Genomic DNA, 15,948 nt, shown 5'->3' with positions numbered 1-15,948 from the left:
TTCTAGGCCCTAAGAAAGATTTTGCAGAATCTTCTAATTTGCCAGTTCCAGAGATATTCTTGCTTTATATTTCAAGAACTCACAAGATTGGCTGGGCACAGTGGCTCACGCCTGTAATCCCAGCACTTTGGGATGCTGAGGTGGGCAGATCACGAGGTCAAGAGATCGAGACCATCCTGGCCAACATGGTGAAACACCATCACTACTAAAAGTACAAAAATTAGCCAGGCGTGGTGGTGCGCACCTGTAGTCCCAGCTGCTCGGGAGGCTGAGGCAGGAGAACTGCTTGAACCCAGTAGTCAGAGGTTGCAGTGAACTGAGATGGCATCACTGTACTCCAGCCTGGCGACAGAGCAAGACTCTGTCTCAAAAAAAAACAAACAAAAAAAACTCACAAGACCTTACAGGAAGGCCTTAGCAAACCAGCATTATCTTTGACCATTGGCTTAATTTTCAGTGTTTTACAGTGATAACAACCATGATTTAGCTCAGAAAACAGAAACCACACTAGATACTTCAAGAGGAAGGAAGGTAAATATTGGAATTAGGTGTTTGTGAAATCGTCAGGGCTGAAGAGGCAAGCTGGAGGTTGGACTTTAAGGACTGACTCTGGGTGCACTGCAGAACTGACCCATCTGAGGAGTCACTGTGTCTGCCTCTATGTGGAAGAGGTGGAAGCAGGAGGGAGTCCACTGCACAACAGTTGCACTCTGTAGTTGGTGCTGAAGTGCTAAGTTTGGCCATCATTACAGTAGCTCTGGATATCCACGAGGGAGAAGCGTGGATACAGTTGTTTCCATGACTTTGCTTCTCATTAGAAAATAGTACTAGGAGGAGGATGATCTTTGCTTTGTTTTTGCCTTTCAAATATCCCTGGAGAATACATCCACTTGTCAGAACTTAGAGCCTAGCTTCAAAGGAGTCTAAGAAGTACGATGTTTTAGTTTTTCAGTTTTTATGCATAGTAGAAGGTGAGACTAGATCTTGAGTGCTAGGTAATCATATTCAGCATGCTATCACAAACCAAAATGAACCCTGGATGGATTTCATAGTTAAATATAAACCATAAATCATAAAAGATTAGATAAAAATATAATGGCATGCCATACAATGCAGTGATTTTCAAATCCCCCAATTAAAACCCAAATATATAAAACAGAATGAGTTGTTCTAGGTGGGGTGGGATTGAAATGGAGGAGAAGGGAGTGTTGTGTTTGCAGCCCTACCTTCTAAGTAGCATTATATTTGAGGTGGTCTCTGTCTCTCTAAGCTAAGGATGAGTGTAATTTGAAAACTACTACTGTAGCGGTAACGTGTTTTTTTTTGAAACAGAGTCTCACCCAGGCTGGAGTGCAGTGGTGCGATCTCGGCTCACTGCAAGTTCTGCCTCCCGGGTTCATGCCATTCTCCTGCCTCACCCTCCGGAGTAGCTGGGATTACAGGTGCCCAACACCACGCCCGGCTAATTTTTTGTGTTTTTAGTAGAAACGGGGTTTCACTGTGTTAGCCAGGATGGTCTCGATCTCCTGACCTCGTAATCTTCCTGCCTTGACCTCCCAAAGTGTTAGGATTACAGGCGTGAACTACCGCGCCCGGCCCCCGTAGCGGTAACTTTTAAAGAAATTGTAGAACAGTTAACTACTAGTTATCTGTTGCTGCAGAAATAAATTACTCTAAATCTTAACAGCTTAAAGCAACAAAACATTTTTTACTTCATACTGTTTCTGTGGGTCAGGAATTCGGGAGTTGCTTTATCTGGATAGTTTTTGACTTGGTAACTTTCATGAGATTGCTGCCAAGATTTTAACTGGTGCTGCAGTCATCTGAAGGCTTCCATGATGGCTCATTTACGTGGCTGGCAAGTTGCTGCTGCCGCGGGTCTGTCAACAAGAAGCTTCAGTTCCATGCCATGTGGACATCTTCACAGGGCTGCATGCATGTCTGCAATGTGGCAGCTGGCCTCCCCTGATCGGTATCTGAGAGAGAGTGAGGTGGAATCTGCAGTGTGTTTTATAACCTGGCCTTAGAGTCACTCTGTGTCATTTCAGCAATATCTTCTTGGTTATGCAGATCAACCCAGTTCATTATGGGAGGGAACTGTGAGAGTATGACTAGCAGGAGGCAAGAATGCCTAGGGAGCAGCTTGAAAACTGGCTGTCACAATAGCCAAAGAAGAACAGCATGGGCATAGCTGGATATATGAACATTGATATTTTCTAAATTAACAAGTAACATACCTAAAATAGAAAGAGCAAGAATAATTTGGGGAAAATAACTGCTTTAAATATGGCAAAGGGCCAAAAGCTATGTAAGTATAAAGAACATGTTTACATTTCTAAACATAAAGTCCAAAGAGCAGAGCCTGTGAACTGGCAATTTATAGGAAAGAAAACTAGTAGTTGAGCCTATGAAAAGTGTTTTACTCAAGTAATAGTAGGAACACATACCACAGTAGCAGTGAAGTATCATTGTATAGCATTTATAATAATCACAATTGAAAGATAACGGACCTAGAGCTCATGTAATTGTGCTAAAACACTTGTTCTTTTGCTGGTGGCACTGTATATCATAGATTTTGGAAAATGTTTTGGCAGTGCATATCAAGCAATAAAAATGTTTAATTCATTTGACTCATCAATTCCACTTTCAGGAATTCATTCTAAGGGATTAAAAGAAGTAAAGGATCTGTGAACATGAAATAATTCATTTTAGTGTTCTGTAGTCTCAGTAGTATTTAACAATAGGGAAATGGTTATGCAGGTTATAGTGTTTCAATCAGTGGAATATGATCAGTTTAAGGAATATAAAGTTTACTTAAATAAAATTTAAAACAAAATAAAACAAAAACTGTAAATATGCTAAAATTACAGTCATGCAGAGCTTTCAGCTAGTTTAAACAGGAAAGCCTAACATAAAAATGGCCATTATTCTAGGATGATAGGACTATGGGTGAAATTTTCACACCTTTTTGGATTTTCCTTCAGTGTTAGTGATATTTTGATAATAAACTTGCTATCTCATAAAAGAGAACATCCTTTAGGAATAGAAAAGAGAAGAGAAGATGATTTAACAAGCCCTTTCTCTCACCAAAGAAAAATAAGCACAACCAACTTTTAGAGGAGAGGGACAGTCTTTTCAGAGTTGAGGGGAAATTGACTACCTTTAATTTTTGAGAATCAGACTGATAACTAACTCTTGAAAGAGGAAGCATTTTTTTTTTCTCTTGCTATTCATTCTGAGCACAGTAGAAATACTGCTTTTGGTTTTAGTTTTAGCTTGCATGCCTTAAATTGTGAGCAGATAACTCACTTTAAGTGATAGGATTTTTATTATATGCAGGAATCCCCCTTATTCTTGGAGGTTTCAAGACCCGCAGTGAATGCCTGAAACCTTGGATAAAACCGAACTCTGTGTATATGGTGCAGTGTTTTTCCCTGTGCATGTGCATACATACATGCGATAAAGTTTAATTTATAAATTAGGCACAGTAAGAGGTTAAGAATAATAGATAACAAACTAGAACAATTATAACAACATGCCAGCATTACTAGTTCTGTGCTTTGAGACCATTATGAAGTAAAATAAGGGTTACTCCAACACAAGCATGATAATAACACCAGCATGGTGACACCAGCGACAGTCTGATAACCCAGATGACCACTAAGTGACTAACAAGTGGGTAGTGTATGCAGTGTGGGTGATAGCAGCCCAGCTGGGACAGCAGATCTCATTATGCTATAGTGCCCAGCTTAAAACTTAGGAGTTGCTTATTTAATTTTTCATACTGCAGTTGAGTGTGGGTAACTAAAACCTCAGAAAGCAAAACTGCAGATAAGGGGACTAACTGTGTTTTTTAAATTACAAAGTAACACGTTATCATTTAAAAAATGACAGCACAGGCCGGGCGCTGTGGCTCACGCCTGTAATCCCAGCACTTTGGGAGGCTGAGGTGGGCGGATCACGAGGTCAGGAGATCAAGAGCATCCTGGCTAACACGGTGAAACCCCGTCACTATTAAAAATACAAAAAAATTAGCCAGGTGTGGTGGCGGGCGCCTGTAGTCCCAGCTACTTGGGAGGCTGAGGCAGGAGAATGGCGTGAACCTGGGAGGCAGAGCTTGCAGTGAGCTGAGATCGCGCCACTGCATTCCAGCTTGGGTGACAGAGCGAGACTCCATCTCAGAAAAAAAAAAAAGACAGCACAAAAGGGTATAAACTGAGACATAAAATCCTTCTTGATATATATATAGTTCAATTTTCTAGGATGTTATCAATGTAAACAGCTTTTTGTATGTTATTTCAGTAATCATATATGAACTTTTCTCATCTGAACATACGTGTATTCATTCTCATATATATATATATCTCATTTTTCAGACACTTGGTCCAGTAGCATTTAGAATAGTCAGTAGCCAGTAGCCTCTTTAAACTACATGTCATTAGTTTAGAATACTTGCTAATTTAGACTTGGATTATGTCTAGGTAATTTATAAAGCACTTAATTATATATTTGCAGAGAGACTAAGCCACATTAAAGAAATACTCCCCAAATTTCTTTGAGCAGTACAGAGGCATTCATTTAGGATGGTCGGTTGATACATACACACACATATCCCGGATATGTACAAACATAATGCTTTGATGTAGGCTTAATAAAAGTTTGGAGTTTGTCAAGTTTTTTTAATAATCAAATTGTGTGGAGGGTCCTAGCTTCATCTTTAACATTAATAAAACTGAATTGTGGTGCCAAGTCCTGATGAGAAATGTGTGGCAGGCTTCCTGGAACATCTTGCTTTATTTGATATGTATTTTGTATTTAAGATGATTGCCTTTTTCTACATCATTTCTTTAGTACAATAGCAAAATGCTTCTTGATTGTTTTCATGCATGAACATTCTCCCTCATATTAGGCCATCCATCCTGTTTAAAGTTTTCCCCTGAACTAACGGTTCGAGTGAAGGCCTTACGGTGGCAGTGCATTGAGTGTAAAACGTGCAGCTCCTGTCGAGATCAAGGCAAAAATGCGGTGAGTATCTTTACCTTCTAATATGGGTGTTTCATTTAGTAGTAGAATGTACGACCAGCATTTTCATCTAAGTATGACTGGTTATTTTTCAGACACTTGGTCCAGTAGCATTTAGAATAGCCAGTAGCCTCTTTAAACTACATGTCATTAGTTTAGAATACTTGCTAATTTACACTTGGATTATGTCTAGGTAATTTGTAAAGCACTTAATTATATATTTGCAGAGAGACTAAGCCACATTAAAGAAATACTCCCCAAATTTCTTTGAGCAGTACAGAGGCATTCATTTAGGATGGTCAGTTGATACATTAATTACAAATCACCCTTTTTCTCATTATTAAAGCAGACAAGGGTTAGCTTATTTCTGGTTATTGGATATTTGAAATTAGTGGAACTTTAGCTCTTTGTCAAAGATTGGCTGGAACATAACTTTTTGCTAACTCTGTTTACATAGTTAATGCAAATTAATGAAACTTTTAATGTTATGGTTGCTCTTTTTTTTTCTTTTTTTTCTTTTTTCTTTTTTTAGATGGAGTCTTACTTTGCCGTCCAGGCTGGAGTGCAGTGGCACGATCTCGGCTCACTGCAACCTCTGCCTCTCTGGTTCAAGCAGTTCTCCTGCCTCAGCCTCCTGAGTAGCTGGGATTACGGGCACGTGCCACCACTTCTGGCTAATTTTTGTATTTTTTGTAGGGACAGGGTTTCACCATGTTGGTCAGGCTAGTCTTGAACTCCTGACCTCGTGGTCCACCCGCCTCGACCTCCCAGAGTGCTGGGATTATAGGCATGAGCCACCGTGCGCTCATCTCTTTTTTTTAAGATCCCTGAAGCTTTCTAGGTTTTATGTAGTCATGATCCTAACATGTTTCTGCTTCATAAGGTTAAGTGAAACTGTCCTTTCTTTTTTCTGATAGGATAACATGCTCTTTTGTGATTCGTGTGACCGAGGTTTTCACATGGAGTGTTGTGATCCACCACTCACCCGTATGCCAAAAGGTGAGAAATACTTTCTGAAATCAAACTGGGAATATAAAGGAGTATGTTAGTGAAAGCACATTTTATCTACTTTGTTAAATGAAAGAATAATTGGATCTTTCTTTTTGAGGTTGTATAAGTAGGAAGAGAACTGTCACCTTAAAAGGTGGGGATAGTCTTTCTGATTAGGCATCTTAACATTCTTATGTGATAATGGATTTATTGTTACTTTCAATATCTAGGCATCCATGAAGGGTGAAGTGGTTCATTTATACATATTTGCTAGTCTCTAGCTAGAAGATAAAATACTTGCCTTAAATATATCTTGAAATATCTCTTTATTGAAAGGAGGAAATAAAGTAGTATTAGGTCGTGTTGGTTATATCACTGCTTAGCACTTTTGAGGGCCCTAGAACTGTAGAGATATGGTTTATTCAGAACTTAAAACCCTTTTTAATGAAATACTTTATGAATAAAAAGTTATATAATATAAATAATAAGTTTATATATATTTTGTAAATATATATAAATTAAATAAGTTTATATTTTTATATATATACTATAAATTATAAGTTAGATATATTTTATATATATATAATAAATAAGTTATAATATATTTTTATATATATATAAAAATTAAATAAGTTTATATATAGTTGAATAATATATATATGGATGAAATACATTCTGAACAAATAAATGTCCAAATTGTAAGGGCGCAGCTTAATGTTACTCTCTTTTGATTCCTGTTCATTAAGAGGTATTTAGTTTGGGCACAGCTGCCTCATGGTTGGACTTCCATATTCATATGCTTATAATTTCTTTTAAAAAAACTTCAGCCAGTCACCCCTTTTTGTCTATCACAAATTCCATTTTAACTTCGATTTTATAATTTATAGGCTTCTTAAGTAAAATGCCTGTAGGATATTTCATAATATTTGTTTGGAAAAAGTTTCCCTGTGTATAGAAAAGGACTTAACCGTACTTTGTAGCCATGTTAACACTTTAGGTTTTTACTTGAATTCACTTATTCCACCCCCTCATCCATGGAGTGTCACTCTGTCGCCCAGAATCTTGGCTCACTGCCGCCTCCACCTACCAGGTTCAAAGCGTTTCTCTGCCTCTACCTCCCATGTAGCTGGGATTACAGGCGTGCCACCACACCCGGCTAATTTTTGCATTTTTAGTAGAGACGGGGTTTTGCCATGTTGGCCAGGCTGTTCTTGAACTCCTGGCCTCAAGTGATCCGTCCGCCTCGGCCTCCCAAAGTGCTGGGATTACAGGCGTGAACCACTGCGCCCAGCCTGAATTCACTTACTGATTGTTACCTTTTGAAAAATCTTAAATTTATAAGTATTAAAAAATAAATACTCACTTTTCCCACTTACATGAAGTCTGAACAAGGGGCCTTCTAAGAGTCCTTCAAGATAAGGAAGTTTTTTTTTGTTTTGTTTTGTTTTTTTGGAGATGGAGTCTCCTTCTGTTGCCCAGACTGGAGTGCAGCGGCACAATCTCAGCTCACTGTACCCTCTGCCTCCTGGGTTCAAGTGATTCTCCTGCCTCAGCCTCCTGAGTAGCTGGGACTGGAGGCGCATCACCATGCCCAGCTAATTTTTTTTTTTTTTTTTTAAGATGGAGTCTGGCTTTGTCGCCCAGGCTGGAGTGCAGTGATGCAATCTCGGCTCACTGCACCTCTGCCTCACGGGTTCAGGCGATTCTCCTGCCTCAGCCTCCTGAGTAGCTGGAACTACAGGCCTGTGCCACCACACCTGGCTAATTTTTTTGTGTTTTTAGTAGAGACAGGGTTTCACCATGTTAGGATGGTCTCGATCTCCTCACCTCATGATCCGCCCACCTTGGCCTCCCAAAGTGTTGGGATTACAGGCGTGAGCCACTGCATCTGGCCTGCAGCTAATTTTTTTTTGTAGAGATGGGTTTTCACCATGTTGGCCAGGCTTGTCTCAAACTCCTGACCTCAGGTAATCAGCCCACCTCAGCCCCTCAAAGTGGTGGGATTACAGGCATGAACCACTGCGCCCAGCCAAGAAAGATTTCCCTAGGACTCCATTCCTGTGTGGTTAACTTCTACAAAAGAGATTATATAGCAGCTTTAAGCAGGAAACTTTTTTTGTTGTTTTTTTGAGATGGGGTCTCACTGTGTCGCCCAGGCTGGAACGCAGTGGTACGATCTTGGCTCACTGCGACCTCTGCCTCCCGGGTTCAAGCGATTCTCCTGCCTCGGCCTCTCAAGTAGCTGGGACTACAGGCACATACCACCATGCCTGGCTAATTTTTGTATTTTTGGTAGAGACAGGGTTTCACCATGTTGGCCAGGCTGGTCTTAAACTCCTGACCTCAGGTGACCCGCCCGCCTTGGCCTCAGTGGACTTCAGGTGCAGTCAGTGAACTTCAAGTGCAGACTTGAAGGTGTATGTGAGTCTCTTCCAATTATTCGTAGAATTTTGTGTGTATATGTTTTAATGTTTATTTTGGGTGGGGGGGCGGTATTCATCAGATTTTCTAATGACAGTCTTTTACCTGAAAAAGTTAAGATTCTGACTTAAGACTATCTGAAACCTTTTAGTATATTTATGTCTGTCACACTTGTATGTGGAATTTTATTTTTTTATAGGCATGTGGATATGTCAAATATGTCGACCTAGGAAAAAAGGACGAAAACTTCTACAAAAGAAGGCAGCACAGATAAAACGGCGCTATGCTAATCCAATAGGACGTCCAAAAAACAGGTTAAAGAAACAAAACACGGTGTAAGTTGTACTTGTGGCAAGGTGAGGGGAGAAAAGGATAGGGTCTTCTCTATAGCGTAGGATTCACTTGTTTTTTCTATGAAAAAAATTTTCCATTGTCATGTCTGGCACTTTTGTATAGTAATAATGGCTAACACTTACTGAGCCCTTAATAAGTGCCAGATACTGTTCTTAGTGCTTTACATGCATTGAATTGTTTAATTCTCCCAGCAACCCAGTGAAATATAGCTGCTGTTGTTACTTTCATTTTTCAAAGGAAGAAACTAAGGCATAGTACATGTTGAACTGGGATGAAAATCCAAGTAGTCTGGCACCAAAGTCTGACTCTTAACCATTGCCTTATGTTGCTTCGCTTATATAAAAACAGGAAAGAAAAGTTGTTACTGTGACATTTCACATGTCCCTCTCCTGATCTTGTCTCAGTTGTTAATATCTGTTAGGTGTACAAACCACCGGATAGGTTCTTCCTGTTGACGTGATGGCTAAGTCCCATTTTTGTGTTCTTGGAATGTAAAATAATTTGAATGTTTTCATCTATTAGCAGAAATCAGAAATTGTGGACTAGAAAGCTGGGCTATGTCTGGAGGAGGTGGGGCAAGATTCAGTAGCTAGTTTTGTCTTTTAAAAATATCTGTAGTAACTCACCTTTGATAAACACGTAAATATCTTCAGGCTTGTCAACCTCCCTTTATTCTCAGAAGTTTTACTTACCTTTTTTATACGTAAGACTATCTTGAAGGTGATATAACTGAAATGAATGGGCATTAGCAACCTGAAATGTGCAGAACCAGTATTGTAGTCTGTATTCAAAATCTTAAATCAAGCTTTGATTTTCCTATAAAATGATCTTTTGATTCCTGGCCTTCAAAGAATAACCTGGCCTTGTGTTTTAGAGATAAAAGTATAACTTTGAGTTGGTGCAGAGATCACAGTGTAGTAGAACTTTATACCTGGAAGGATCTTAGTTGTTCTTAGTCCAGTTCTCATTTTACAGATGAAGACGTATGTTTAGAAAAAATGTGATTTGTCCAAGTTGTACAGCTAGTTAAGAGAGAGAGTTATGACGAGAACAAGTCTTATGACTCCTGGCCTGTAATTCTTTGCACTATAAGTAGGCTTCCTGGAAATAGATGTTTCTAATATTTAATTTTCATTCAGAGTACTATTTATAGTTTGCAGAATATTCTTAAAAATATAGATTTTAATAAAGGTATAGGTTACTTACTAATTATATGTTATGTATTAAATAGGAACCCTATAAGTATCTTTTTTAATAGTTACCCTTTCCCCTGTTTTATTATTTAGATCAAAAGGTCCCTTCAGCAAAGTTCGAACTGGCCCTGGAAGGGGTAGGAAACGAAAAATCACTCTTTCCAGCCAATCAGCATCATCATCATCAGAAGAAGGATATTTAGAACGGATAGATGGCTTGGACTTCTGCAGAGATAGCAGTGTCTCCTTGAAGTTCAACAAGAAAACCAAAGGGCTCATTGATGGCCTTACCAAATTTTTTACCCCTTCCCCTGATGGGCGGAAAGCTCGTGGGGAAGTGGTGGATTACTCTGAGCAATATCGAATCAGAAAGAGGGGCAACAGGAAATCAAGCACTTCAGATTGGCCCACAGGTAAGAGTTTAGAACAAACTTAGAAACAAATTGTATTCTGTACATGTATTATTTGGGATAACACTAATTATCTATAATAGATTTATATTTGATTATAAAAAATTGGTTATGTAATATAAGAACACATTGAAAAAAACATGTAGATGATACTGAGGTGGTAACTATGGCAGAAATTTAGAGGATGGAGATAAAGTTGCAGAATGGGACAATAGGAACTCTTAGGCAAAAGGAAGCTGCTTTTTTATAGAACCACAGAGAATCTGCCTACAGAAACTTGGGGTGTAACCTTGAGGATTACTTTACATTTCATAAATTACTAAAGAAATCATATGGTGAATGTTGTGATGCCTGCTTATTCCAGGAAGGAAACTGGAAAGAACAGAGCTGGGTAAAATGCTATTTATCTAAGCATAAAGAAAAGACCAAAATATATGCAGATGTGATGAGGTCATTGACTTTTCTACTGCAGATCTTGACGAATATAGTTGTAAGTCATGGATTGCACTTAAAAAGGGAGAGACAGAACAACAGCTCCAGGCTGCTTGTGTATCAGGCTAAGTTCCCTAGTTTTCAAAGTAGAAAACATCTGTGGAGAGGACTTAATAATGTAGCAGATCATTCAAGTCAGAGGATAAGAATTTGATTAACTGTCTAATAAATTAAAGCTTAAAATAGCCTTATTGCTGAGCCTTGAATTTAGAGAAACTAACCCTGTGAAGGAAGTAGAAAGGGCTTGAAGAAAGTAGAATGAGAATGAACTCTTTTGGATCACAAAGGCCAGAGTTGTAGTGTCTCATCTACTGCAAGAGAATTCCCTGACCTTGGTTTCCTCCCTGAATGTCTCCTTGGTAAGGGAGAGTGTATTCACTGCTCTCATTCCTGCTTTCATAAGTAGTTGATTGTCCAGTGCAGGAGAGAAAGTCCTTGTAATTGTTAGAGTCCCCTTTGTATGCTTTATTGATTGGTCTTTCACCATAGTGATGATCAGCTAATTACTCTTTAAGCATTCAAGACTCTTCATGTCTTTATCAGCCTGCAGATAAGCTTCTGGTCTGAGCATGTTTATCTAAGAAAATATGCAATCCGTTTAAACTTGGAAAGAATCTCAAAGTAAAATGAAAGACATTTTTGAATTAACCTTTTGTACTGGAGATGGTTTATTAGAAAAATTACTAGAAAGCTTTTGAAATAGAAATTGTTAGAGCAAATGGATCAAGTATATGGAGAACCAATATTGAATTTTAGGCAGTGGTGTGAGCATTTGCTTTAATAGGCTCTGTCATTTTCTTTATGAATTACAAAGTTTAAGTACCGAATGCTGTATTAGAGAGGTGCCTGCATCGTGCACTAGGGGGCATTAAAGTCACATAGTACCTTTAGACTGTACTTTTTTCTTCCAGTTTGGGAATGTTGTCAACGGTGAGTCCTTGACCTTTTTCTTCTTGTGTTAAGTTAGCAATAAATGGCCTATATGTGCAGTTGACTTGAGAAGAACTGTCACCAATTGGTCTTTTCAGCCATACTTATAAAAAGAGCAAATGAGCCCATCAGCAGTGTCATCTTCAACTGCAAAGAATAATGATCTGCGTAATTCCCAAATACTCTTTTCACTAGTTTTTTGCCCACTTGAGGAAGTTCCATCATTTTGTAGATAATTATCATACGTTTTCATATTTACCCAGATGATTATTATCTGTTATCCTCAGGTTTGTGGAGTTTGTGCTTTAAAAGGGCACCCAGAATGTGATGGGAGTTAGTACTTCCGACATCAGTTAAGGTAGCTCAAGAGGTTTTTTTGAACATTAATGCATTAAACCTATACTAAAAGTGTCAAATTTATACTGTTTCAAAATGAAATTTATATTCCTTATACCATTTTTCTGTCTGCCTTTCTGTGTATTAAAATATAATCTTTTAATGAAATTTAAATTTAGTTATATAATATTTTAGGAAGCTTTAAGACAATTCAGGATTTCCACTATAAGGCAGATTTAATACATAAATATTATTTATTGAGTAGTATTCTTCTAGGAGTCAATTTAATGCTATATTCTTCTTTGTTATATATTAAGTTATTCAAATTTAAATAAAGACTTGAAATTTTTTCTAGTTCATGTATTAATCTGAGGATAGTTAACATGTGAGTTCTTTTTTTATATGCAGACAATCAGGATGGCTGGGATGGCAAACAAGAAAATGAGGAGCGACTTTTTGGGAGCCAGGAAATCATGACTGAGAAAGATATGGAATTATTTCGTGATATCCAAGAACAAGCACTGCAGGTAAAGTTGGATATTCAGGTTGGATATTCAGGTTGGACAATCAAGCAACTTGTTCATGGCTGAGAAACAGCAGATTAATTACATTATGGGTTAAGCACTAACAGCAGTTTGCCTAATCTCAGAATAGTGGTGGTTTGTGTGTATATGTAGTTCTGCTGGTTATAATATTCCTTTCAAACCCAGGATAACTGCTTTGGTTTTGCAGATAAGCACATGGCTTTGACTAGGCTTTGACTATCAGTATTAAATAAGCTTGGTTTATTTTTGTCTTACTATATGAAGAATTTGGGATTTGACCAAAAACAAACAAAAGACAGGCTTCTCATGAGTGATAATAAAGCACCCATATTTATTAATTCAAGAAATATTTCATGCCTGTAATCCTAGCACTTTGCCAGGGTGGGTGGATTGCTTGAGTCCGGGAGTTCGAGACCAGCTGGGGCAACATGGCAAAACCCCATCTCTACAAAAAATAGAAAAATTAGCCAGGCATGGTGGTGCACAACTGTAGTCACAGCTGTTTAGGAGGCTGAGGCAGGAGAATTGCTAGAGTTGGGGAAGTGGAGATTGCAATGAGCTGAGATCATGCCACTGTACTCCAGCCTGGGTGGCAGTGAGACCCTGTCTTAAAAAAAAAAAAAAAAAAAAAATTGCAATTCTTTGTGACACATGGCAAGATTATATAGGCAAAGAGTCTATGTGCCAGATGCTGGAGATGCCAGTGAATGACTGAATTCTTTCCCTGAACTATACAAGAGATTTCTGAAGAAATAATGTCATTAACATGCAAAGTTCAATTATAGAATACTTGGTGTTTTGGGAGAATAGGAAAGCCAACTTCTACTTCTGCCTGGGGAGGTCAGAGGAGGATTCATTGAGGGGCCTTAAAGGATGTGTAGGAGTTGTGCATATCCCTTAAAGGGGTATGTAGAGAGTTGGTTCTTATATAATCAGAAGGAACAGAAGTGAAGATGGAATAGACTTGAAGATAAGAGAAAACATGCTTAATTGTGGGAATTAAAATGGCTCAGGATAAAGAATATAGGGTGTGGAGAATGTCAGGAGGTGACGTTGGAAAAGTGCAGGGGCCGGATCATAAAGGCTCTTCCAGATTATGTTCATTTATTTTTTGTCTTTTCCTTCTTTGCCACCAACAAATGTACCATGTAAGCCAAGTTCTCTATCTCTTATCTTGAAAAGAAGGATTTCTAGGCTGGGTGCGGTAGCTGGCTCACTCCTGTAATCCCAGCACTTTGGGAGGCCGAGGCGGGTGGATCACAAGGTCAGGAGTTCGAGACCAGCCTGGGCAGCATGGTGAAACCCCGTCTGCTAAAAATACAAAAATTAGCCGGGCATGGTGGCACGCGCCTGTAGTCTCAGCTACTCGGGAGGCTGAGGCAGAAGAATCGTTTGAACCCGGGAGGTGGAGGTTGCAGTGAGCCAAGATCATGCCATACCACTCCAGTCTGGGCAACAGGGTGAGACTCCATCTCAGAAAAAAAAAAAAAAATTCTAAGGCTGATGCTGAGGGTTCTAGGGAAAACTCTTCGTAGTAAGAGACCCAGTGGTGGTGAATAGACTGTTGATGTCAGTCATTCTGTGAGTACTTTTGAAAATATAAAACAGCAGTACAAATACTCAGTACACATTTACTCAGCATTCTGCTGTATTATGATTTAACAAAATATTAGCTTTGAGTCAGATGGACCTGGGTTCAGGTCTTGATGTGTCGTTTACTAACTTCTGCTTTGAGCAAGTTGCCCTCAAAGCTTGTTTCCTTTCCTGCTAATGTGTTATTATAGGTACTGTAGTAGAAATCTGCGTGGACTTCAGTGGGAACTGAAAGAAGGCAGTAATTATGTTCTTCCTGACTGAAAGAGTTGTTTTTTTTTTTCTCCCCCGAGTAAGTTGCAGACATAATGTTAATATCCCTTTACTCCTAATTATTTAGGTATATTTCCTAAAAACAAAAATGTTCTCATACATGACCATGGTCCAGTTGTCAAATCAGGAATTTAACACAAATGAAGCACTATTGTCTAATTGAGTTATTACGTCTCTCTAGTCTCCTTCCATTTGGGAACAGTTCCTCAGTCTTTATCTTTCATGACCTTGACAGTTTTGAAGTGCACAGATCATTTATTTTATAGAATGTCATCACTTTGAGCTTGTTTTATTTTTCATGCTTAGAAAATTCCACAGGTGTGCTGTGTCCTCCTCAGTGTGTCACAATCAGAAGGCATGTAATATCTAAGTTCTCATCACAAGTGCTGCTAACAGTGACCACCTGGTTTAGGTGGTGTCCATGTTTCTTTTCTAACATTATTACTTTCTAGCTATAATTAAATATCTTGGGGACACATATTTTGAGACAGAAATGCAAATATCCTGTTTTTTATCAAACTTTTATCTACCACATTTAGCATCCAGAGATGATTCTTGCCTGAATCATTTACTTTGTTGGTGGCCAAACATTATTTTCTAGTTCTATCATTTCTTTGGCATTTATTAATTGGCATTCTACTGTAAGAAGAAGCTTTTTCTTCTTCCTATTTATTCATTTTATTTAAACTCATAGATTATTTTATGGGTTATAATCCATTGCTATATTAGTGTTTATTTTGATGCTTAAATTGTTCCAGATTTAGGCAGACGGGAACTCCTTTCTAGAAGCTCCTGTGTCCTTTTAACACATCATCATCATTTTTATTTACTTCTGGCCATAGCAAGATGTTCTAGTCTCTTACTGTTGTAGCCATAGATCCTGGCTGTTAGTGGTAAACGAGAGTAAATGGTAGCTCTATCCTGTACTTGCTTAGGACCACAGAGATGTCATCTTGATTTTTTTTTTTTCTCTGTCATACTTCACTTTCAGTCCATCAGCAAATCCTAATGGTTCTGCCTTCAGAATATGTCTGTATTTGCTACTGCCAACCCACCGTCATCGCTGGCTTAGGCTGCTATAATTGCCTCCAGACTAAACTTGCTTCTGCTTTTGCCCCTACCCCACTTCCTGTTTTCTTTACACGGAGGCCAGGGTAATTATTTTCAAACGTAAGTTGGATTTTACTCCTCCCTTGCCCAGAAAACCTTTCATGTCTTTCGGTCTTCTTTAGAATTAAAAAAAAAAAAAAGTCTGTTCTCTCATCTCCAAGGCTGTATATGATCTTGTGCCTGCCTCCCTCTTTGGCTGCTTTTCTTGCTCTCAGGCTACTCCAGCCACAGCCGCTGCCTCTTCCTCAAACACACCAAGCACGCCTGCCTTGGGCCTTT

At 38.7% G+C, this 15,948-nt stretch overlaps 1 protein-coding gene across 1 annotated transcript in view; it reads left to right on the top strand.

Annotated features, from left to right (window-relative positions):
- Positions 1 to 15,948, top strand: part of KAT6A (lysine acetyltransferase 6A) — a 122,046-nt gene that overhangs the window by 68,746 nt on the left and 37,352 nt on the right. Inside the window, 5 exon segments of the mRNA XM_017885315.1 lie at positions 4,910 to 5,025; positions 5,940 to 6,021; positions 8,633 to 8,768; positions 10,074 to 10,393; positions 12,557 to 12,675. Of these exon segments, the coding sequence (XP_017740804.1) occupies positions 4,910 to 5,025; positions 5,940 to 6,021; positions 8,633 to 8,768; positions 10,074 to 10,393; positions 12,557 to 12,675 (773 nt within the window).

Source organism: Rhinopithecus bieti, unplaced genomic scaffold, assembly GCF_001698545.2.
Source record: "Rhinopithecus bieti isolate Rb0 unplaced genomic scaffold, ASM169854v2 scaffold_13689, whole genome shotgun sequence".
Taxonomy (NCBI): Eukaryota; Metazoa; Chordata; class Mammalia; order Primates; family Cercopithecidae; genus Rhinopithecus; species Rhinopithecus bieti.
Note: the sequence above shows the minus strand (reverse complement) of the source record. Positions and strands in the feature narration are given on the sequence as shown.